The sequence below is a fragment of the Struthio camelus genome, chromosome 3, assembly GCF_040807025.1.
Source record: "Struthio camelus isolate bStrCam1 chromosome 3, bStrCam1.hap1, whole genome shotgun sequence".
Taxonomy (NCBI): Eukaryota; Metazoa; Chordata; class Aves; order Struthioniformes; family Struthionidae; genus Struthio; species Struthio camelus.
This window is the reverse complement of record NC_090944.1, coordinates 99,059,597-99,082,276: the sequence shown is the minus strand read 5'-3', so window position 1 is coordinate 99,082,276 and position 22,680 is coordinate 99,059,597. Positions and strand designations below refer to the sequence as shown.

General features: G+C 36.0%; 1 protein-coding gene across 1 annotated transcript in view; it reads left to right on the top strand.

Annotated features, from left to right (window-relative positions):
* ADSS2 (adenylosuccinate synthase 2) overlaps positions 1-22,353 on the top strand; it is a 37,767-nt gene extending 15,414 nt beyond the window's left edge. The window contains exons 2-13 of the mRNA XM_068939314.1: positions 1,806-1,908; positions 3,145-3,213; positions 3,968-4,018; positions 6,306-6,372; positions 10,229-10,336; positions 10,562-10,643; positions 12,418-12,544; positions 13,764-13,918; positions 14,373-14,497; positions 15,995-16,092; positions 20,889-21,038; positions 21,795-22,353. Coding sequence (XP_068795415.1) covers positions 1,806-1,908; positions 3,145-3,213; positions 3,968-4,018; positions 6,306-6,372; positions 10,229-10,336; positions 10,562-10,643; positions 12,418-12,544; positions 13,764-13,918; positions 14,373-14,497; positions 15,995-16,092; positions 20,889-21,038; positions 21,795-21,847 — 1,188 coding nt within the window. The 3' untranslated portion in view covers positions 21,848-22,353. The remainder of the gene's footprint in view (positions 1-1,805; positions 1,909-3,144; positions 3,214-3,967; positions 4,019-6,305; positions 6,373-10,228; positions 10,337-10,561; positions 10,644-12,417; positions 12,545-13,763; positions 13,919-14,372; positions 14,498-15,994; positions 16,093-20,888; positions 21,039-21,794) is intronic.
* Positions 22,354-22,680: the final 327 nt, after the last annotated feature.

Here is a 22,680-nt window from a genome sequence, read left to right as displayed (position 1 = left end):
TGTGGAGGCAGTATACCAGTAAATAATCTTTCTGAAAAGATAAGAATGGACTTGAAAGGCTTGCTTTATTTATACATTTGATGTGTCTTAGTTTCACATGTTGTGAATGGAAAGTTTGACCTTTTCTGGTTAAGTCAGATCACTTGTAGTGAAAAGTATCTGTTTCCAGAAACCTTCACAACATTTTAAAGGTACCTTTGGCTACATGGAGAACAAAACAAAACAAATCTTAATATACTGCAAATTCATTTTAACTTTTTCTTAAATTCAGGCATTTTCTTTGGGTCATGGATCTCCTCTCTGCTTTCAAAGGAGGTGGGACTGGTATATGAGAGCAGATCCTCAGATGAATGATGCTGAAGCATGAGAAGTTTTATTTCCAATCTCACTAAAATGTGACCTTTACCTATGGCATATGAGTTTATATAGTGGCACAAATGTGTTTGCTGTCTAAGAATGTTCTTTGTGCAATGTCTACTGTATGTAGGCTACTACATGTAGACCACATATACTACTTGTCTTATATACTACATATACTGCATGTACTGCATTATGTAATATGTTCATGCTTTGTAAAGTTGTAGAAGTAGTGAGTTGCTGAGTCCGTTACTTAGAAAATACTTTCTGTTATGAACTACTGGAAAAGTCTTAGGTTTATAATTCTATGGATTAATATTTCAGAAACTTCCTTTTAAAAAGGTTATTTCCAGTTTGTCTTGCACTAAAAGAAGGTTTCAATTGTTAAGTCTTTCCTTCTGTGAAGCAGTTTACTGGTTTTCTAGTGCTATGTGCCTCCTCTAAATGCTATTCCTGTAATTATGGCAAGCAGAACCGTTTTGTATGTAAGCTTGTCTTGCACAAACGATTCAATCGTGAGAGCGTGTAAGCTCATTTTCAGAAATGCAACAAGGAAGAACGGGAGATATTTGGTAACCACTTCATAATCTTTTAAGTTCCATAAGCTTATCTTGACCCTTCTTAAGACTCGGACACAGGCTTCTTTTTGTATTTTAGCCATATTCCCCAATTTAACAAATCTTAATACTCTTGAACTTTATGGTAATGGAGAAAACTAGGAATGCTGAGAGCCAATTTGATGTACGTGGGTTCCCTGTAATCTAGCAAAACCATGATTGCATTTCACTTCTTAATAGCACTCTTCAGCTGTGAATGTGCTATACCATTTAACAGGTCTTTCTTCTGTCTGAAGTAGTACAGAACGGACTAGTCAACTTTGCTGATTGTCATTCATAGAAAAATATCCAAAAGACTGAGCGCCACATGCAGAGCAACAAATTTGCATGTTGCCAAACAGCTGGGCTAATCTGCCCTAATAACTCTGTTAGTATGGTTTTGTGCACTGAATTTAACTGGTGTTTGTCGTCTTTGCTGAGGTTGCAGTCAGACTTTAATGTTATGATCCCTAAGTGTATTAGGAATTTAGCAAAACTGTTGTGTTTTTTTTTCTTTTTTCAATAAACGTTTGCATGTTCTAGAATATGTATTCTTCTGTCCAGTAGTTCTTAGAAACATTTTTGTAAATCTTATTCCAAAGATGCTATACCATTGGTGAACCAAAATAGCATCCAAGGTCTATATGGCAGAAAATACTGATGCTGACATTTTCAATTTATAGAAAACAAGTTTGGCTAATTTCCTGGAGAGAAGCAGGTCTGTTATAGATCTTCTGTCTATAATAGAAATGAAAGTCGCAGGATTGGAAGTGGAGTCAGTTTATTCCATCTCTGTACTGTTGTGTTCATTTGTCTTCAGTATCAAAAACTACAAACTTCTTTATTTTCCAGGGAGGCAATAATGCAGGGCATACAGTTGTTGTGGATTCTGTGGAGTATGACTTCCATCTTCTGCCAAGTGGGATCATTAATCCGAAAGTTACAGCATTCATTGGTAAGTGGGTCATCTCTAAAACAGAAATAGATAATAATGCAGATGCGGTTCCTGACATCTTAAAATAACAACACACAATACATCTGAGAACATACAGGTTCAGGATTTTTCTTCCTCAAACCCATATAGGCCTGGACTCCAGTTGTGAAACATCTCTGCTACCTTGTTAGTATTGTCTTAACTAAATCGTGAAGCTTGGATTCTGGATATTTCTTTTGCTGTATTGTGTTGCATAGTCCATCTTTGTTCTTATCTGTCCTGTCACTGCAAACAGTTTGCTGCATGTCTTGATTCTTTTTTTTTTCTCCTTGCCTCTTTATTTTCTTTGGTGCTTATGTCTTTTAGTCCCATAATCCTTCCCTCCTCAGCCCTGCTGAGTGACTGCCAGTATATTTTGCAGCATAGATCTTTTCTCCCTTTTCCATTGCACAGTGAAATTAATGAATACGGAATCCAAGATGATTTCTCCACTCTATGGGTTTTTGTCAAATGGTCTTCTCCAGATGGTACAGCAGAAGGCTTAGGGCAGTGGCAGTACTATGTGATGTCAGGAACTCTACCTGTTGGGTAGATATTATCATACTGACAGCTTCAGCTCTACTGAGTTTGGCAAGATGGCTGGGTTTTGATGTATGGAAATGCTTGTTCTTAAACCATTCAGCAATGCTGGTTAAGTGTGTGAGCTGCTAGCTCTTTTCTGAGCAATGTGACACGGTGGCAAATCTCAGTTTCCTGTAGGAAAACAAGCTTGTTTTGATGGAGCTTTTTTCCTCTGTTCTTGCTAGTCTGGTAACAACGCCACCTCTATTTACACAATATTCTGTAGTTATTTACAGAAAAGTGCCTGAGGGATATTAATGTTTATAATGATGCTAGAAATGCGCTAAGCTTCTTAAAAAACAATTGTGTTGTTACAGTGGAGTACGAAAAGGGTAGGTAATTTTAGAAATGAGGAAGAGGAAGTTGTATTGTGGGACAGTCAGGAATACTATTACTGATCTAAACTGAAAGTTGAATTTTTTTTAAAGAGGTTGATATGTGTAGTTAGAAACCCATATTCTAGCTGTCAGTCAGTCTTTTACAGATAATACATTAGTTTTCATTCCCAAGTTTAAAAACTTAAATGAAATACTCTTCATACAAAGCATGAAGTGTCTCTGAATTGAACGGAACATTTTTTCCATGTTTAGCATAATACATTAAACTTTTTTTAATGGTAATTTGTAATTTCTTCAGGAAATGGTGTAGTAATTCATTTGCCAGGACTCTTTGAAGAGGCTGAAAAAAATCTGAAGAAAGGAAAAGGTGAGAAAATTTTAAGATACTACTTTTTAAAAAGGTGCGTAGGGCCTTCCTCAAAAGATTTGGGTAGAGGATGCCTTTGCAGAGGACATAATGTGCTCTTCGAGAACTCCCTTTACCTTCTAGCTTCTGACATGAGTCTTACTAAAAGCCTCAGGGCTCTGATGGGCAGTACAAGTGTAAAAGGAATCTTTGTACAGTTTCAGAGCAGAGCTTCTTCTAGATGTAAATTATCTGCAGGTGGTTTTTTTGTTGCTTAAAGCAGTGGAGTTATTAAGTAAAATAACTTGTTAGGAAGTGTTACCTGTTCATAATTGCTACACTTCTTGCAATACTAGTGTACAGTTTGATACATGTTAATGCAAATGAATGCTATTGGAATCGCTTGCCTCAGAACTCAGCTTTGTGATCGTTGATGTTATGTCTATGGCCATATCTGTCAGCGATCTGCTAGCAGTGAAGCAAATCAGCTGTCTAAATTATTCAAAAGGAAAAAGCTACTAATTGGTTACTGAAATTAAGAAACAAGTTAGATATCTAGGTTTTTTTCATCTGGATAATAAGCCTAATTTTCTTAGCTTTATAGGCTGATGTCAGGTTTTAATTATTGAAATCTGCTTGTCTTCTCTGGAAGGTGTTTGCTCATCCTTTAAATGTATTCACTGAAGACTAAACATGAAAAGCATTTCTCCCTTAAACGTCAAAAGAGAAAAATGCTGTACAAAACATAACTTGAACTATTTTACTTTCGTTTAAGGGCTAGAAGGCTGGGAAAAAAGGCTAATAATTTCCGACAGGGCTCATATTGGTAAGTTCCCTGATTTTATTTTATTTTTACTTTCTCTGAATTTTCCATGGCATTAAATAGATGAAAGTTTTTAGCCATCTCTTTACGTTGTTATGTAAAATTATGTGGATTAAGCCTCCATATGTTAGGTGCTGTGGCTGCTTTGGTTTGTTGAAGATCCTAGATCACTCAGGAGTCTCCCAGGTTTATATTCTAGTGACTCTTTAATCATAAGCATAATTCTAGTGATCTTTAATCAGAGCATATCCTAATCAAGAAAATGGGTTCACTTTCCAAGCCAAAGACTTAGACATGAAAATCAGTCAAAAAGCACTCTGAAAGCTGACTGGAGGATTCATTTTCCCCTTATTGTAAAAGTGATGTTGCTTTTCTTTCCTGGAATTTAGCAGCTTTTCTGGTGGGAAACCACGTGACTGTCCGTGACTTCCAAACTAGTGAGTTTCCTCCCATCTAAATTGCCACATACCTCAGGAAAGAGACTTTATAGGGATCAAGAGAATGACTTTCCCCTTTCTTGCAGGCTCCTGTCAGGGAGTTCATCAGTCAAGCTTTGATCCAAACTTATACTCCAGGCAACTCTTTGGTTTAGAGCCTGGAGTAAAATCATGTTTAGAGTCCAAACCACCAAAAGAGAGTTTCTGTGCTAGAGGCTTTTCCTGTATCACCTCTAGGCTATCGTTATTGCATAAATTCATCCTTTAAATTAGATCTTGGGACAGAATTGTTACTTAGCTGCATGCATTAGGAAATGGGCTTTTTGTTAATGTGGTAGTTATCTTCTGAAGGAAGATGCAAACTTTTTGGGTTTTAATCATAACCTTTTTTTTTTTTTTTTTTTAAACTGATCTGGTGATCTGGGTTAGCTTTGTGAGTAAACATGCTGTTTCAGAATGAATGTACTTTTACTTTAGACTAATTACTTTCCTCAGTTTGCAACAATTGAATAACTGTTCCTAAATTACTAAAATCTTTTTTGAGTGTGTGTGTGTGTGTGTGTGGGGAAATCACTGCAAGCAAATTATTTGGAGATGACTAGATTATTGGAAAAACTGTTCTGCAATGATTACATTACAATGGCAATTCTGTGAAGTTTTTCATGGGTAAAGAGGTCCTGAGTAAAAAGGACCAGTTACTGACTGTCGCCCATAATCATTCAACCTCTTAGAAGCAACCGGAGAGTTCATTAATGCTATTTAAAAGGTTTTGAAGATGGTCTGGAGATCTGTTGCCATTATAGATGCCTTATCTAAACTGGACGATGGTGATCTGTGAATTTTGCTACTAGGCTATAACAGATGATCAGCCAAAATCAGTTCAAGCTGCTAGGGATGATCTAATCCTTGAAATTATGGGGAAATGTGGAAATAAACACACAAAGAACTTGGTAAGGAAAACAAGGAAAGTAACTCTTGTTTTAGAGAGACTAGAGCACTTACTGAATGAGTCAGTGTCTTGCAAGTTTTCCATCTTTCCTTGTAATGAGCAGGTTAGTTGTTGAACTTTCCGGACATAGTGCTTAAGAAAAGTAAGTTGGTAACTTGCAGATGGTTGTTTTCTGTTAACCTGCAAAGTGCTGCAGCACTGTTTATATTTGCCATGAGTCTTGTCATATGTATTTTTTGGTAAACACAGAAGTGTTGTAAGGAGTGTTTTGCATAAACTCTTTGTTGCTGATAATATGTAATGCTAAAAAAAAGCACTACTTGCAAAGATGACTTCTGTCTTTGTCTTGTACTGCATTGATTTATGAAATCAGCACTGGAAGATTTTATCCAAATGTATTTCCACTGATGCAGTCTTGCTAAAATTAACATGATCTAAGAAGTGTTCAGAATTAATGAAAACATTCCTAAAGTCCCTACCTTAAATTTTATCAGTATGACTATTTATTGTAACCTATTTTCCAGAATGTTTTCAGTTACGCATTTTCTTTCTGTTTGTGATCTATACATTATGTTATTTTGGGCCATTACTAGACTGAAATGGCTTAGTTACCTATGGGAGATGTATACACAGCCTGTGAGTATTCTACAAAATGAACATGTTTGTTTTAAAAAAAAAAAAAAAAAAAAATCTCTCAACCACCTCAAAACCCTTTACTGTGAAGAAACATAACTTGTAAAAGAATAAAAAAGGCTCTTGCCGTTGTAGTTGCCTCTCTTTTGTGTATATAATTTTGTTCTCCACAGTGATAAGTAGGATTAGGATGGGTTTGAAGAAATAGTTATTGATATGGCTATTCATTTCATGCAAATTTTCTAATTAAGGGAATTTCTCATTTTCTTAGTATTTGACTTCCATCAAGCTGCTGATGGAATCCAAGAACAGCAAAGAGAAGAACAAGCAGGAAAGAAGTACGTAGCTCTATTATGCCGAACATGGGAAACATACATGGCTTAGTACACTGGATTTCCTTTATTGTTTGTCGTCACATTTAAAACTATATTAATTGTTCCTTGCAAGTCTTTAATGTGGAGCATGCAGGGATCATTTTTTACACTTCCATCCTGCAGTGGCAAGCAAACAATTATATCCTTAGTGAAAGGGTTGTATCTTGGTAGTGTGGGTTTTTTTTGTTTTGTTTATTTTTTTGCCATATGAAAAGTTTCTAGATCTTCATTTGCTGCACGAAAAGGGTTGCTGCTTCCCAGTATTTAAATTGTTTACCAGAGAAATATATTTTGTTTTATTAAAAAAAAAAAAATCTGTTTATAAAGTTTGAAGAACCACTTCATCATCTCCAAATAAATAAAAAGTCTGATAGGACTCATATGGTATCTAATGACTTTTGTTTTCAGTAATGCATATAAACGTTCATGCTGTCTGTTACATGCTGCTGCTGACTTTATAAAGTTTCTGTGAGTTCTAAAAACTAGGTGCTATGTTTCTAATTTGTGATTTCCAAGTAGCTTGCCAGTTCTTGGGGAAGGGGAAAGAGCTGGCAGAATTAACAGCGTAACACCTCTACAATTGGAAAGTAAAGCAGCACTATAGTTTCTGAGGTAAAAGCTTAATCTCCCTCCTGGGGAGGGGAAGGGGGTTGTGTATGTAGATGGAAATGAATTCAGTCTTCCCTACTGAGACTTCAGATAAAATATATCATCTGTGACTATAACCTTTAAGAGAATGTCTGATTTGGGCAAAGCGTAGTAAAACATACTTGTTTCACACAGGTTGTTATTTAATGCTAACTTTTTGAAAACTTTAAAAAGCAAATAGGAAGGCATTTTTTTTTATGAGCCAGTATCTGTACGTCAGCTATTCTTGAATGTTTGTGCAGTACAAACTAAAACTGATGTATGGCATCATTTGTGGTTTAAAAAACACTAAGTCACTTGGCTATTTGTGAGAGGGAACCACTTTATTAGTCAACATTAAAGACTGTAAGAGAATGCCTAATAAAGAAATAACCTCTTTCCTCCAATTAATTTGGTTTAAAGAAACCCAGATTTTTTTTCCTCATGTAATTCAAAAGGTAAAAACTTTAATTCACTCTTTAAAGTCCTGTATCTGTTCTTTCTGTGAGGATGATTTTGCTGTAGAAATTTTGCAGCAGCCATAGAGTTTTCAAGCTTGGTAAAACTGCTAATGCATTAAAAATATTAAGCTGTACATATTTCCCCCTAAAATTTTATGGGGAGCTAAATGACTGTAGCGTTGGAAGTACTATTACAGGCTGGCTAAGCACAGGAAATCAGAAATTGACTATAAAAAGCATCTTTGCTGAAGGCCCTGAGGCTATTGCCTGTTTGTGAAAGAAACTGAAATAGCCTGATAGCGTGCTGAAGTGTTGATACGACCTTTTAGCATGTTTTGTATCAAATTTCTTCTGGGTCTAATACTTTAAAGTTGGTCAGTATAAAAAAGCAATAGGTTTAATTTTAATTTAACTGAATGCTTTTATCTGTTCACCTGTAGCTCAAGAAAAACTGCAGATAAGGACCATAAAGCTTTCCTTGTAAAAACAGTATAGAAAATGGTGATCTGGTGTAGAAGGTATTACGCTTATACAGCTGTTTTAAGCTCTCAATCAGGAGACTATTTATAGATGTTAACTCTTTTATGAATTGAATGTTTTATGAAACAAAATAGGTGGAAACTAACTTCTTAAAAATATTCTCTGTGAATGGTATGAATTGGGGTGTGGGTTAGAATCAATTTAAGCCACAAACTCCTACTTAGTGAGGAGTCTCAATCTACGTTAGTGAAATGATGCTGTAGTATACAAAGTACATCAAGGTGTTTTGGATTTCAGGCTGAAGGCAAACATTACCACTCCCTGAAATAACTCAGTGTTGAATCTAATTGGAATAACCTGTTTTTTTCTAGATTATTGTTTTGAATCTACTCTAAACTTGTGACAGCAAAAAACAACTAACATGAATTATTTACTGATGTGCGTGAACTGAATTTCAGTTCACTCGCGTCTCAATTGATATCTCTAGTATAAAGTGTAGATACGGCTTTAGGATTAAACTGTACCTTCACATTGAAATGGAGTCCCTATAGAACTGAGTTTCAGTAATTTCAAGGCAATTGGAAGAAATTTGAGCCACTTCATCTGCCAGATTTTGTAGTGGAGAAAGTCAAGGCTTTGTGTTTCTGTTCAGGAAAAAAAATCTATAAAGTTAAGTGCAAAACTAAGTATGGCAATGTACAGCAAACTTCTGAAAATGCTGCACACCTGGTAGCTTCTCCTTAAAAAAAGTACTTCACTTTTGAAAGTGATAGGGAGATATGTGACAAGCTGATTGTGATGAGTGCAGTTTGCTTCCATTTTGATAGCCAACCAGCAAAGCTCTAGTGGAAATCACTTTCTCATCTTTTAACAGCTAGCGCTGTCTTTATCTATTAAAAAAAAAAAAAAAAAGGACATAAAATTGTCTTTGTTTCTAATGCCTTCCAGTGCCTGGCTTTATGCTGCAGTCACTTCAAGTTTGCCTCTGTGTTTTGTAAACTCAGTTTCTGCCTTCTTGTGACTAGTGCCATTGTTTCTAATTTTTTCTTATAGGGTCTCCTTCCTTGAGTTATGGACTTGGAAAATTTAATAAAGCTCTATTTTTCTTCTACAGAGAACCCTCTGACCTTTAAAAATGACCTTTTGTTGTATAGCTATTTTATTGAGACAACCATTTGTTGAGACCATAGTGATCACTGGGATCACTGGTTTGGTCTCTTTTCTCTGCACTTCTTCATACTGGTTGCATAAATTTTGTTTCATGGGCTGTCTCTTCATGTATTTGTAAAATAGTTCATAAAAGGCCAAAGGTCATACCTTACACTCCAGAAGTTGAAAGCCATAAAAATAAAGTGTAATTCTCTCTATGATAATAATAGGTCATTATCTGCTCTTTGACTAGAATGATGTTGCAGGGAATTTGAGTCCTTTATCTATTATAGTTCCTGGGATGGGAATCCCAGGGTTTTTGCAGACTCTTGATGTGTTTACAGAGTTTTGAAATCTAAAGAGCAGTCACTCTCGTTGTCTTTCTGTCTTGTGCCCTGCTACCACTGCAGTTTTTTTAGAGTTTGGGATCACTTTTCTCTCTCTATCAGTGTTAACCCTTTATCTTAGGTGTTCTGCCTTCTCTTAATCTTATACTGCAACCCTTTAATGATTTAAGCATGTAGTTGCTTGAGGTGTGTGTATATATATATGTGTGTGTGTATATCTTTATATATATATATATACCTTTTTATATATTATGTATATATATTACACATACAATTTTTTTAAATATATGTTATATATTAACAGTATATTAACTCGGAAAGCTAGCTGTTAATGTCCCTATCAAGTTACTATCTGTTCTGTTGCTTTATTGAGGACTTTCTTTATCTCTTTAGGAAATAACTTTTTAGGAAGGTGTTTGGTTAGTTTCAGTTCATACCATTCAAGGATGTTGTCTTGGCATTCAGTTCCTTAAGCGTAAAATCAGAGAAATTAACATTTGGGTTTTGTATAGAAAAGCATTTCACTAAAATATGAAAGATTATTGCTTTTAAAACAGAATTATGTGGAAGGTATGTCTATAAACGGTAATGTTCTGAAACTGAGTTGCATGCTATTAGTATCTTGTGGGTCAAGATTTTAAATGTTTGCAATAATAGCATTTGATTTTATGCTAAATATGTAGTAGCTTTTAAGAGAAAAAAAAAAAAAAGCTTGGTTTTATATCAAGAATAACTTGTGTTATTATCTTTTGAAAGTTTGGGAACTACCAAAAAAGGAATTGGTCCAGTATATTCTTCAAAAGCTGCTCGAAGTGGACTCAGAATGTGTGATCTTGTTTCTGATTTTGATGAATTTTCGGAGAGGTAATTTCTATATTTTAATGCACAGTTTCAAGCTTAGTTTTCAGTTTCTGGATAGGTCCCTGTGTAAACAATTACATCTGGCTGCTGATGCATTTTTTAGTATGCTGTTCAGCTTAAAAAAATATTTAAACACAAAATAATTGTAGACACTTACACCAATAGAAGCTAAGGTGGGGGAGGGAAACAAACAAACAAAAATCCTAGTGAAAAAATTTTATCTTTCAGGTTCAAAGTGTTAGCCAATCAGTACAAAGCTATATATCCCACCTTGGAGATAGACATTGAAGGGGAGTTGAAAAAGCTGAAGGTAAGCCTGCTTCTGTCTGTTGCATGATGTAATCACTCTATATATATAATTTACTGATACGTAAACCTCTAGACTCTTAAATGCGCCTATGAGGAGTTAAAGCATAATGCATATCTCATGGGAGATTGGTATGATTTTTAAAGAGTCTGATGCTTAAGGACTCTTTTGATACTGCTTTATGCAGCATTTGAAAACCTAGTTTGAAGAGAGCTATTGTAAACCTTAATTCTCCCTACATTAGACTGTTTCATCTTTTTAGCTTTCCACTTTCTCAAACACATTGACTGAAAAAATAAGATTGTAATTGGGGATGAGGTATCTTCATTGTAAAGCAGAATATGAATTCCTCTTGTTGTAACCTTGAGAATGTAGTATATTAGTATTATAAAAAAAAAACAGCCTAATTTCTTTTATGCTATTAAACAGTAACCTGATATTGCAGCAGAACTAATGAAGGCTGATTACCAACAAACTGGTCTTGTCGTTAATTAATAAATTCTGATTTGAAGTTTTCCCTATAATTGGAGCACTTGTGAGATTTATCCCTAGTGTTGATTTATTATGCTTAATAGTACAAGTTTGCAGTGCAGCCAAGTTCTTATCTGGAAAACTGTAAAGTACCTTACCTTTACCCAGCCTCTTCCTGCTCCCATGCATTTTATAGAAACTTAACTCTGAGATTTTTACCCTTTAGAAAGCTTCATCCAAATTTGACAAATGGGTTAACAGTATTGAGGTATGTGTGGAACAGGGGAGGGAGCACACGGTTACATATGCTTAATTATTTTAGAAGATTGGGCCAAAAAAATCGTCTTTAGTTGTCACTAAACTTGGTTCGCCAACTCTAGAAAGCAATGCGTGGGATTAGCGTTTCTGTTTGGCTTACCGTAAGTGATGTCACTTACACATGTTGAATTGTAAAACTTTTATCAATTTGTACACCTAAAAATCAGTTACAGTTGAATGTTTTATAATCCTTTTCAGTTTACTTCAGTACACATTTTGACTGCAGAATGTCAGAAATGCATTGCTGGGGTGAAAACATGCAGTGTAGCTTGAGGAAAACTACTTACACTTAATGTTTGTTTTATGCTAATATAATTCATTAAATTCTGAAAGAGCAAAGCTGCTATATTTCATGTGAAGTGAATCATTAGAATGAGAACTTCCATATGTTCTCATGGCAGAAAAGGCTGTGTGCCAAGTGCTAATGTGAACATTATTGGGTTCCTACACCCAGTTCCTCAAAGGTGTTTAGGTAGTTTGCCCTTAATTCCGATAAATAACTTAACAAACCAAACAAACAAACCAAAAACACCCCACAAGTGAACGTGACTTTACAGCTGTGTTTGTTTGTTTGCTTCAGATGGCCAGTAGTGGAACTCTCCAGATGCTGGTTTTGGAGGAGACTTTTTGAATGCTTGTAAATGAAATGCTGACAACAGTAAAATTCTGTGATTATACTCAAGCTTGAATCTTTCTAAAACATTTAAAATACTTCAACAGTTATGGATTTGGGTTTTTTTTCTTCCTTTCTTTCTAGGAAGAGCCTATATATCTAGTGTATAAATCTGAACCTAATGTTTCTCCTTGCTTTGCTTGCATGTTGGCACATAATTATTTAGCATTTCTTTACATTTGCTTTTTCTTTTCAAAAGGATTAAAACCCTTTTTATGAGAGAGGAGTAGCACTTAGACATTTGCATGGAACAGTTCTCTGGCTGTCTCTATCATCGTGAAACTACACTAAACACTAATCTTTTGTTTTACTCAGGGCTACATGGAAAAAATAAAACCAATGGTAAGGGATGGTGTCTATTTCATGTACGAGGCTTTGCATGGACCACCAAAGAAGATCTTAGTAGAAGGTGCTAATGCAGCACTACTGGACATTGATTTTGGTAGGTATAACCTCTTTGACATCCCCTGTTTGTACTACCTGCCAGAAGAGATAAACCTAACTACTGTTTCATAAAAAAGGTAAAGCCTTAATTAGTACTTACAAACTGCTGGTATGTATCACCTACAAATCTGTATCTTTCTCTTGAGAGATTTGAATTAAGTAAAAGAAGCCAGTGGTATCTAGTGAAGCTAGGCTTCAAAACCGCAGTGTAAAAGTCTCTGAAGGATTTTGACTTTTAAAATTGTCTCTACTGCTTTCAGTCCCTTATTTCTCAGCTATTCCTCTCTTACCCATCTCTCAGACTCTTATACTAAGGAAGAAAAAAGAAATCTGAAGCATCAAGTAGAAGTCTCTGGCTTATATGCAGTTACTGGTGCCTGAAGCATTCATTCACGATTCATGTCAGCAAAGGACTGGCTTACTATGTTTCATCTTCCGTTATTTAAACAGAAAAGTGTTTAACGGCTAACAAAATATTTAGTTTCACTCTTTTAGCTGCCTTTGGTATTCAGGCTGTTCTTTAAATGAGGATTTTTTTTGTTTTAATTTCTATTTATTATTGTTAGTTTTTTTTTTTTTTTATCCATGGAAAAACTCTCATCACTACTGAAGTAGACTATATTCCAGAAGCCTTTTTTTATATTTCCTTTTATTTTTGTTATAGAAATCATTTGATAATATAATCAAAGATTTCCTCAAATTTGACTTTTCTATGCTGTTTCTTATCCTTATATATTGTTGACTAGTTTGTTTCAGCCTATTTTTTGGTTTTTTTCCCCCAAATGAAAAGTAATAAACCTCTACTTTCTGACCAGTTAATACCATTTTCTTAAGAGTCTCTTTTCGTATACTCACTTATAGCAAAGTGTAAAAATATTTTATGTAATAGAGCAAGGCATAGTTTTATGGTGCCTCATTCCAATTTTTGACTTGTATGACCCTCCAGAGTTGTTATGTGGTCAAAGTTTGCTTCTGTGCCAGTTGATATAAGTGCTAAGGTTTCTGCTGTTTTAATAAAAAAGGAGCAGACGACGAACACACAAACTAAGGGCTCATTAAATATGTGATTGACTGTAAAATGCATTTATTATTGTTTTTTTTGTGTAAAATCTAGCTAAGTGCAGTGTAGAAATACTCCTTACTCTGTTAGATTTTTTTTTAATAGTTTAAGAATAGAATGTTTTTAAAAGTGATTTTTTTTTTGTTTTTTTAAATAGGCACGTATCCTTTTGTGACTTCATCGAACTGTACAGTTGGAGGTGTTTGTACAGGTCTAGGCATGCCACCACAGAACGTTGGGGAAGTGTATGGAGTTGTGAAAGCATACACTACTAGAGTTGGCATTGGTGCCTTTCCTACAGAGCAAAATAACGTAAGCATTATCTACACTAATGTGACCTATAACTGGATAAAATTAGTCAATGCTTCTTATGTCAAATCAATATTATTGGTTAAATGCAAGCAGATGACAGTGGGTTGGATGTGTCATTCTTCTGGTTGTAAAATGAAAATATAGGAGTGCCAGATCTGATTGTAAAATGAAAATATAGGAGTGCCAGATCTGATTGTCAGCTTCTCAAATCTTCCTATGGAATAGAAACCTAGAGAAGGAACAAGTTTTGAGAGAACTGCTCGAACAGCGTTCCCTTGAATTAGCAAGAGCGTTTTGTGTGTTTAATTTTCATCTTGATTGACAGATTTATGAAATATGGGAGGGGGAAGAAATTTTAAGGTAAACTACAATATTTTAAATGATGCTAAAATATATGATGCAGATTTATATGCAAATATGAAAAGGCTTATGTAATAGTACTCCTCTTTGTTAGGAAATTGGAGAATTGTTGCAAACGCGAGGCAAAGAGTTTGGCGTGACAACTGGTAGAAAGAGAAGATGTGGCTGGCTGGATCTTGTGTTACTGCGATATGCCTACATGATTAATGGATTTACTGCGTGAGTTATTTGTGACAGCTTTGCTGGCAGCTTGACTTGAAATCATAATATGAGACAGGTTATCGTACATGGTACATGTGCAAGTCAGTAACATTCAGACTGTTATTACTGAAAGAAAATGGACTTTATAAAGATTCGATTGCCGGTAAAGTTCCATAGCCCTAGCTATAAATGAAGGTTTTTTTCCTCCCTGAATGAGCAGATTTTTTCAAAAGGTACAACAATTAGATATAAGTTTATTCTACGATTCTGGATATTTTTGTCTAAAAGCTAGACACTAGTCTTAAATGAGACTTTCTTCGCTAAGAGAGCGTAGCACTAGAATAGGTTCCAGAGGTGGCAGAATCTCTTGGCAATTGCTTCTGTCTCGATCGGGAAGTTGGACTAAGTGACTCTGAAATGATTTTTATCAGATGGTTAGTCATCTCCAACCAACATTTCTGTTTCTATGATTCAAAAGCAATCATAGTGTCATAGAGGACACTAAAAATTAAACACATCTCACCCTTTAAAGTTAGTGTTATGATTTTTATAAAATTGCTTGACAAGGATATTCATTATTCTGAATGTATCTTTCATTCTTCTCTTTTTGAGAAATTAACTGCCCCTCATTTTCCTAGCAGTAAATATTTTATATTTTTCATTTCTGTACTCCTAAATTCTTTCTTTTACTTGTACTACATCATTTATATAAAGAGATCCAAGAATGTCTTATGGGCCAAAGTACTTGATACTTCAAGCTATTGCCCCCCTCTTCTCCTAAGCAAACCAAATCAAACACGTTACAAGGACCTTAAAGCCTGGCATAAATCAATTTTTTTTCCAGTATGAGACGGATAGGAAGCTACTGGTATATTTAGCAGTATAGGTAAACATAGAAGACTTAAACGTGATTTTTCTCTGAGATTTCAGTTAAAATGAAAAATAGGTATCTGAAACAAAACTTGTATAAAATTTCTAGTAGATCTATCAGTGTAAATATATGCTTCCTTAAATGTTCTCATTTTCCCTATCCTTTGTATTTTTCATTTAAAATAATATGCTTGGGCATGCAGCTGGGTATTTACAGAGCCAGTGCTTGATTATTTTGCTGTTCTCGCAGTGGGAAAGGAACATTTGGCAGAGAAGAGCAGACAGCAACAGGCATCATGCTACAAAACCATCTCATATGAAGGGTCATAGATGTCTTGGCAGCACCTTGACCAATTAAAATTCTACCATTTAAAAGTAGGGATTAGCCACTTTAATTGGGTCATACATGTTCTTTGAATTTTGTGATAGTGCCAGATCTAAGTTCCAACATAAGGACTGTTTAAGTCCAAAAAAACAAAGTTAAAAAATCTAGATAGATTGAACAGTGCCCTACAAGCTATTTTTCTAAGGAAAGAAAAAGATGAATTATGTGCAGGAATCTTTTTTGCTTGGTTGATTTCTGGTATTTTTAAAACATGCTGAGAATTGTGAAATGTATTTAAACAGGGTAATGTTTCTTTATAGCTTGGCTCTTACCAAATTGGATATCTTGGATGTATTTCCAGAAATCAAAGTTGGTGTTGCATACAAACTAGATGGTGAAATCATACCTCATTTTCCTGGTAAGACGTCATGTTTATAATTATTATTTTAGATTTTGATGAAATGTAATCTGATACTTAAATCGCAGGAATTCATTACTTTAGCATCAAGCCATTCCTGTCTTCTGAGATGCATCAGACACCTGTACTGTATAAAGACACCTGCACCACATAGTGTCATTTTTTTGTCGGAAGGATGTGAAATGCTTTATAAAGCTTGAGTTTTAAAACATAAATGTTATTACTGCTTTATCCCTTTTCTTTAATACAGCCTGAATTATCTTCAGGCTAAATCTGAAGCTCGTTTCACGCTCTAAATCCAGTGTCTTATTTCCACTACTGTAGTCATGCTTTCTTGTAGCAGGACAAATCTTTATTTAGCTGTCAAGTTTACTAGATAAAGGAACTGATCCCATTGAAAAGCCAGATTTTTTTCCCTCCTTCTATTAATTTTTGAATGGGTCAGTTCTCTTTAATAGTTCACAGAGCAGCCAAAAACCAATGGAAACGTGGAGGAGAGGGGAGAGACTGAGCAGCTAGTTTAGGAGAACATAAGAACATCCGTGTTTCAATGGCAGGAGCAACATAGGTCAGCCTAGCGTGATAGAAAGTGTAGTTCCTCGCTGAGGGAGGACTGTGTCATTTTAGTAAATTTACCAGAAAAAAATATATCTGGATGTTAACATATTCAAAATAGTGATTTCGTGGGTAATGCATTTTTTTTTCCAGTTTGTTGTAGTGACATATTCCAGAAACAGGAAGAACATTGACCAGTACTGAAAACTGGGCTTTCTGATTTTCTGACGTGCACGTGGATCTGTGATCCATGCTTGTTGCCACTTGAAGGTTTGAGGCTGCTTGCAGGTTATAATGTTTTAGGATAACAGTAGCAGAGAATTTTTTTGTGGGTGAGGAGAGCAAATGTAATAACCAAATGTGATTCATAACAGGATTTACAAAATATAAAGATGTAATTATGTATAAAGGAATAAATGATAAATTTTGTGTCAGTTGTCAACACTTGTCTTTTGAGGGAAATTCATAAGGAAATAACAAAAAACCTTTGCTTTTTCATGTACTTGGAGGAATTCTCTAAGGTACTTTGCCCTCCAGTATCTTCAAACAAAAGTACCAGCTACGATCTGGATGTGTATTGAATGACATGGCACGTATTAACTTTTATTTAAGAAGTTTAGCGCTCATCTTGCACTAAATCAGGGAATGCTTTTCCCCTTTTAAAGCTCGAATATTCCCACCCTGTTTGATGTCCTTACCAAAATGATAAGGAAATGGTAAAGCATATTTCAAATATCCTTTGAGCAAAATAGAGAAAGCAAGTTTGAGTTGAGGATTCTTCACTGAGTATTTCATCTGTAGCCCTCTCATCTAACCTGGGGGCTATTTGAACTGTTTCTTGCTCAAGCCATGAGAACTTTCTTTGGCAGTCTGTCATGAAAGATGACATAAATAGGTCCTCATATTTTCCAGTACTGAAGTCTTATTTCAGTGATTTGTCCAGTCAGATGTGGCTCTCGGAAGGGACCAGAATCTTGTTGCAACTCCTGAGGGCAGATTTTATTCCCTGCGTATGTCCAGGTAACAGCTGGCTGACCTTCGGTCATAGCTGCACAGCATGGCTTATCCACCAAACTATTTGTTTCTTTATTGAATTAACAATTAAGAATTCTGATAGAAATTCAATAGAAGTTGTTACCTTTGCTGCTGACTGGTTGTCTTGCTTAAGTGTCAGGGAGGAGTTTGAGTTGAACTTTCAGTAAACCAGAAGCTGCTGTCTGTCAGAGAGATGTTCCACATCTCTGCCGTGCTGCTCAACGTCTGACTGTGCTTTTGGCACGTATACTGCAGATTGCTTTTTCTCCTCACCTCTGGCATAAAAAACAAAAGGTAGCTTTCTTCCTCCTTTGCATTTTGTCCCTTGGAGAGGGGATTTATTTTTTGTGTACAGCCTGCAGAGACGTAGATGTTTTTTTCTCATTTTTGTTTTAGTTGCTACTTCCTTATTGACATCTTGATTTTGAATTTAATTCAGAAGAGTTCTAGTCTGGGAGTCTTTCACTGGCAGGGTGTTTCTCCCTCTTCCCCTCACCCCCATTCTCTTGGAGAAGTCACTGACTTATCCTTCTGGTGAGATGATTGTCTATATATTAGAAACCCTCAGAGCGCCCATTATCTCAAGGGGAAAAAAACATGCCATATTTCATGTATTATTCCTTTTTCCAGCTGGATGTCAGCATCATAGATGTCATTCAGTTTTTCAGCCTAGAGAGTTCTGTGAGGGTTTTGTGATCCTTTAAGAAAGAACCCAAAACGTCTGTTAACTTTACAGCTGGCCTTAGTTGGTATTGTGGAGGCTCTACTTTTTTGCTGTGGAGCTTGCCAGGATCCCCTTGCCAACTGTGTTCAGTCCCATGAGATTGTGAAAGACAGGCAGAGGTCTCTACCAGCTCTGAGCTGATCCAGATGAAGAGGAACGTGAAAGCCAGGGTCTAGTCCTGCCAGTGTGTCTGTACAAATTTGGTCAACAGGTAATCTCGGCACAGAAGGGCACCACCTCTAGCTCAGGAAATTTTGAAACCACAGGTTCTTAGGAAACTGGGAGAGTATTTTGGAAACGCTTCACTTCATGCTTACCTTTTTCTTATGCTTCTCCTTGGCCATCTACTGTTGGTCACAGAGCCAGGACACTGTGCTGTATGCACCCCTGGTCTGACCTGTATAACTACTTTTAAGGTCAGTTTCTGGAAGTTGCTGGAGGATCTTGCAAACCGAGATCTTTTCATGCCAAAATCCTGAGTCACAACTATTCTTTTTGAGTTGGAAGTAATATCACCCAGCTCCCTCTCCAAATTTATATATGAGACTACCAGATATCATTACATCTGCTTTCTCCGTTATCTAATACAGCTGTTGATGAAGAATGCTCCAGAAAGCCTGAAACGTAAACCCCTAAGGCAGGAGCCTCAGAGACGTCTAGAAAGTAGCTACATCTGTTAATGTACTGAGCTCAGTTCAGGGCTTGTCTTTATCACGCATCCTCTGTTACCACACCAGTTGAGGCAAGAGGAGAGAATCACTTGAAACGTCAAGAAATATATCCCTCCTTCTACCTTTCTTTTGGAAAGTAGTGGAAGTTTATAGACAAGAATAGTCTTTTCAGGTCTAAGTCCTTTCAACTTTCAGCTTTTTCCCTTCATCAGAGAGGCATCAAAGTAAAAACTGAATTGCTCATAGACTTCCAAGGTTGGGTGTTCAGTCACTCTTTCCCTTCAGAAAGAGGGAGGCTGGCATCTTATTCTGGACCATCTGCAATGCCTGGAGATAGATTAATGGTTTTGTACTTCCAGGATACTGCGTTTGTTGGCATTTGCCTTAACCTGTGAACACCTCAGTCCAAAAATTGTGTATTCTTTCCACTCTTCTAGGCTTTGAAATCGGTAGAACATAGCCCTACTCAAAGCATCCAATTCATAAAGGCCATCCTTACAGCACCACTGCTATGGAACTGTTATCTGCACCAGGACAAATTATTCAGTATTTCAAGTCTGTCTATTTCAAGTCAAGTTTGTTGGCTGCATGCATGCCAGAGAAATTAGTTGTGATTCTGTATTTGCACTTTTATTTTTGCCTCTTGCACCTGTGACAACGTTTCAGACTGGCTGGCTGTCTCTGCAGGAGTGATTTGATCAGGGTATCTGAGACGTAGAACTTAAATAACATGAATTATTAGGCCTTTGGTAGAACCCTCTGTTTTTCTCAGGCTTCTGTTTCACTGCCCAAGGTCGCCCCAAGACTGATGTTCAGATAATTACTTGGGAATTGAATCATTCCACCAATATGCTTAGTTTCTTTTCCAGTACTTGAGGGCATCACAGGATTCAGAGTTGGTGGACATCATCATAGCAAGTTGTAATGTAAAGGACCGGATGGAGTAGACTCATTGCTTCCATTCTGAGAAGTAATGGGAATGGAGTCATTGTTCATACATCGTGTGTGACTCCATACTTTCAGGTCTACAGAACCAACATAAGGGACCAACTCTGTCCCTCTACTGTTGACTCTCATGATGGTTGTTGAAAGACTTTATTTGGTGTTTCTTCCATATGTGGTGATATCCAAGAATAGACCATCCTATGTCTGATCGAGATAAACACTGCAGATTCTGCTGAACGGGGAAGAAGGCTTATAATGCGCTATTCCATGTTGGCATATTGCCAAGTATCCTGTAGCTGAGGACCTAAAGAGCTAGTGAGCTGCAGACAAACAAGGATCTGTTCTAGAGTTTTGGGGCAATGAGTCCGTGGCCATCAGAAGTAAACTATATATAAACAGTACATCTTGTGACTATGTTTGTTTAGTTGAAAAAAAAAATACGTTCCTATGCCACTGCAAAATGCATGTAACTGACGCTTGCAAGCTGGTACCTAGCTGTGTTTTCACATTATCCAAATTCCCTTGTGAAGGGAGAGCTGTATCGTGGTATTTGTACAGGGGGGAAAAAAAAAAAAAACTTGGGAATTAAATTTCCTGAAAAATACAGGTTGTGGTTCAAGCAAAATGTATTCCTGTGACTGTTGAATACCAGAATTCTTGAAGTCCAAGTGCTGATAGTTGTCAGGTTTTGTTTTCTCCATTTACATTAGTAAAAAAGGACACTTTAGTACCTTCACTGCCATTATTATCTGGTGAACAAACTTCTTCATGTAAGACGAGAATAGAAAGCTTACAGCTAATCGATTGGTGGTAGAGAATATATCAACACTGTGGACATAATAGTTTTGTTTCTGTTTCCTTCTCAGCCAACCAGGAAGTCTTAAATAAAGTAGAGGTTCAGTATGAGACACTCCCAGGATGGGATACAGACATATCAAATGCAAGGACATTTGATGAGCTGCCTGTAAATGCACAGAACTATGTTCGCTTTATAGAAATGGAGCTAGGTGTTCCTGGTAAGTAAAGCAGACTACTTTTTTTTTTTTTTCCCTCCCCCAGCTCCATGAAATCTGTCTTTTTGGTACTCTGCCTTAATGAACATTCAAAATATTCAAAATTAGATTTTTTTTTAGCTATGCTTATTCTTAAGTACCTGGTGATTCTTATAGCTACTGTTTTGCATCTCCTTTTTATCTGTCTACTTAGCTGTTGCATTGGAAGTTTTCAAAAGTTTTAGTATGTGTCCTTTGTATGACTTGTGCTATAGTTCATGTTGAACTGAGATTTTTAAAAATTGCTTACCAAGTTATAATAGGGGTTTATTTCTGCTGCCATTAAAGTCAGCGGGACTACTGGTATACGAATGTAATATTAAATATATGTAACAGAAAAAGGTTCTAAACCAACCAATTGCTCTTATGCTCCCTACTAACGATGCTCTTGTGGTTCTATCCAAAGATGGGAATTAGAAGATGATGCAAATTTTTACATTTTTGACAGATGCTATGTATCTTTTTTCCTCTATATCTGGAAAACTGATGTATTTTTTCAGACATTCAAGACTATTCCTGTTTTTGGAAATTAGCAGTGCACTCTTTCTTTCAGATCAATACACATGGTTATCATTTCTTACCATACTCATTGTGGTGTTCTTCATAGACCATAGCACTGAAGAACTTAAGCACTTAAGAAGATAAGCTTGTATCTTATCTTAAGATACAATAAGATCTTGCTTCGGATTATTTGTAATAGTTTGCTTTTCTCTCCTGCAGTTAAATGGATTGGAGTAGGGAAATCCAGGGAATCAATGATCCAGCTGTTTTAAAGGTTTCAGATGCATGGAAGAAAGCACACTCCTCAAAAGACTGCTCATTCTTAAATGCATTAGTAGCCCGCAAAGCAAAGATGTTGAAAAGATAGATTTTTGCATGGAAAGAAATGCTAGAGTTGATATCCCCAAATCAATCACTACTCCTGAAAGAGACTTTAACATGAACTTGTATCAATTCTTCGTCAACTGGAGATTTCCAGGACATTTGTTGTCATTGTTGTTCGTGGTGCCATCAGATTTTTTCTTTACCTAATATTTACTTCATAGTGTAATTCCTGTTTTAAAATCTAAGGTAGCGTTACTTTCATGACTGTTTGTCTTTGTTACCGTGTCTCTGCTTTTGGCGGTGTTACTACCTTGAAATTTTAGACAGTAAAATAATGCAGTTTTGCACAGATAGTTTTACATCCTCATTATTTGTATTCCTAAAGCTGTTGTATTCTTTATGGCTGCTCTTGTAAGTGATTAAAGAGAGGGATTCTGATTTTATAATGCTATAAGTGCTGTCTAAATTATTGTGTGATCTGCTTTTAAAAGAAAAAGAGAAAAGAAAAAAAGGTGTGATGCCAAGAAGCTGAAAAATGTCCAAGGGTTTTTTAGCTGTACAGCACAAAAAACTTACTCTTTATAACTCAGAGAGGACACTCAAGTGTTTGCCAGAAAGCGTGTGCAAAAAGCTAGAAACTTGATATTGTAAAAAGTTAATTTGCAATTATTAAAGAACAGTTCTGATTTTGAGTTAAATGTTCTAGCATTTTACTCAAATTTCTTAGTATTTTAAAAACACTGAATACCTCTACTTCCAGAGTGCTATCTCAGCTGTTTCC